The following is a 1,781-nucleotide window of genomic DNA, read 5'->3' as shown; positions in this document are numbered from 1 at the left end:
GAGCCCAGGAGTTGGAGGTTGCTGTGAGCTACAATGCCACAGCACTCTACCCAGGGGGACAGCTTGAGGCTCTGTCTCAAAAAAAAAAAAAAAAAAAAAGGATAAATGAGTATTGAAGTGCATTTCTTTCTTTTTTGGGGGGGGCCTCCCGTGGTGGCTCACACCTGTAATCCTAGCACTCTGGGAAGCTGAGGAGTTTGAGACCAGCTTGAGCAAAAGTGAGACCTCATCTCTACTAAAAGTAGAAAAACTGAGGCAAGAGGATTGCTTGAGCCTGAGTTGGAGGTTGCTGTCAGCTGTGATGCCATGGCACTCTATCCAGGGTGTCAGCTTGAGATTCTGTCTCAAAAAAAAAAAAAAAAAAGGAAGTATGTTTCTTAAATCTGGATCTTGAAGGAATACTTAGTGTCAGTAATTGTGACCCTGGTTTCTTTTCGTTTCTGTTTGGTATATTTTGCCTTAGGGCTGAGTGAGATACTTAATGTGATTAGACTCATGATTCTGCAGTGCCTTCAGGACAGAGTTGGGTTTGTTCTATTCTGTCATACACACTTTTTTCTTTTGAGAAAGTGGCCAATGTATTAACTTATGGGCTACACTGGGATGCCGTGCCTCGACATTGGGACATGATCCCTAGGGCCTGCTCTGTACTATTTGTTAAAGATTCTCCCTTCTCAGGTTCTTTTTTTTTTTTGAGGAGCCTCAAGCTGTCCCTCTGGGTAGAGAGGCGTGGCATCACAGCTCACAGCAACCTCCAACTCCTGGGGTCAAGCGAGTCTCCTGCCTCAGCTTCCCGCGTAGCTGGGACCACAGGTGCCCGCCACAACGCCCGGCTATTTTTTGGTTGCAGCTGTCGTTGTTTGGTGGTCCAGGCTGAATTCGAACCCACCACCTTGGGTGTACATGGCTGGTGCCTTAGCCACTTGAGCCACAGGCGCCTCTCCTCTCCTCAGGTTTTTGTAACGCTTTCACCATTCTGACAGAGACTTAAAATTCACTTCTATTATCCTATCAGATATTTCCATTTTGAAGATTGTGTATGTGGAAGCAGTCCCATATACTTTAATCTCTCTCTTCCTTTTCTCCAGGAAGAATACAGAAATTCCATGCCTGCATCCAGTTTTCAACAGCAAAAGCTGCGTGTCTGTGAGGTCTGTTCAGCCTACCTTGGTCTCCATGATAATGACCGACGTCTGGCAGACCACTTCGGGGGCAAGTTACACTTGGGGTTCATTCAGATCCGAGAAAAGCTTGATCAGTTGAGGGTACGTTAATATATTATGTTCTGGTAAGAGTCTTGCTGTTGCAGTTGTCTTCACATTTCTTTGATTAATTATTATTATTATTTATTACTATTTGTAGACAAGGTCTTACTCTGTCGTTCAGGATAGAGTGCTGTGGCAGCCTAGCTCACTGCAACCTCAAATTCCTAGGCTCAAGCAATCCTTCTGCCTCAGGATCCCACATAGTTGGGACTACAGGTGTTGGCCACAATGTCTGGCTCCTCTTTCCAGTTTTAGTAGAGACAGGGCCTAGTCCTTGCTCAGGTTGATTTCAAACTCCTGAACTTAAGGGATCCACCCACCTTGACCTCCCAGAGTGCTAGGACTGTAGGCGTGAGCCACTGTGCCAGGGCTGCCCCAGATTTTTACAATGTAATGAAAAACTTTTTTTCACATATTCTCCTTTGATTGCAAAGTTTTAAAAATAAAGGTATTCCTGTTTCCTAAGAGTTTTTCTTAGATTTTTATTTTTATTTTTTTATTTTTTTTTGAGACAGA

General features: G+C 44.2%; 1 protein-coding gene across 1 annotated transcript in view; it reads left to right on the top strand.

The window, feature by feature from the left end:
- LUC7L (LUC7 like) overlaps window positions 1–1,781 on the top strand; it is a 33,027-nt gene that overhangs the window by 25,765 nt on the left and 5,481 nt on the right. Inside the window, exons 6-7 of the mRNA XM_023513857.1 lie at window positions 185–195; window positions 1,091–1,265. Of these exons, the coding sequence (XP_023369625.1) occupies window positions 185–195; window positions 1,091–1,265 (186 nt within the window). The remainder of the gene's footprint in view (window positions 1–184; window positions 196–1,090; window positions 1,266–1,781) is intronic.

Source organism: Otolemur garnettii, unplaced genomic scaffold (genome assembly GCF_000181295.1).
Source record: "Otolemur garnettii isolate 467f Iridium unplaced genomic scaffold, OtoGar3 scaffold00044, whole genome shotgun sequence".
In the NCBI taxonomy this organism is placed as follows: Eukaryota; Metazoa; Chordata; class Mammalia; order Primates; family Galagidae; genus Otolemur; species Otolemur garnettii.
The sequence above is the reverse complement of the archived record's forward strand: the minus strand, read 5'-3'. Positions and strand labels throughout refer to the sequence as shown.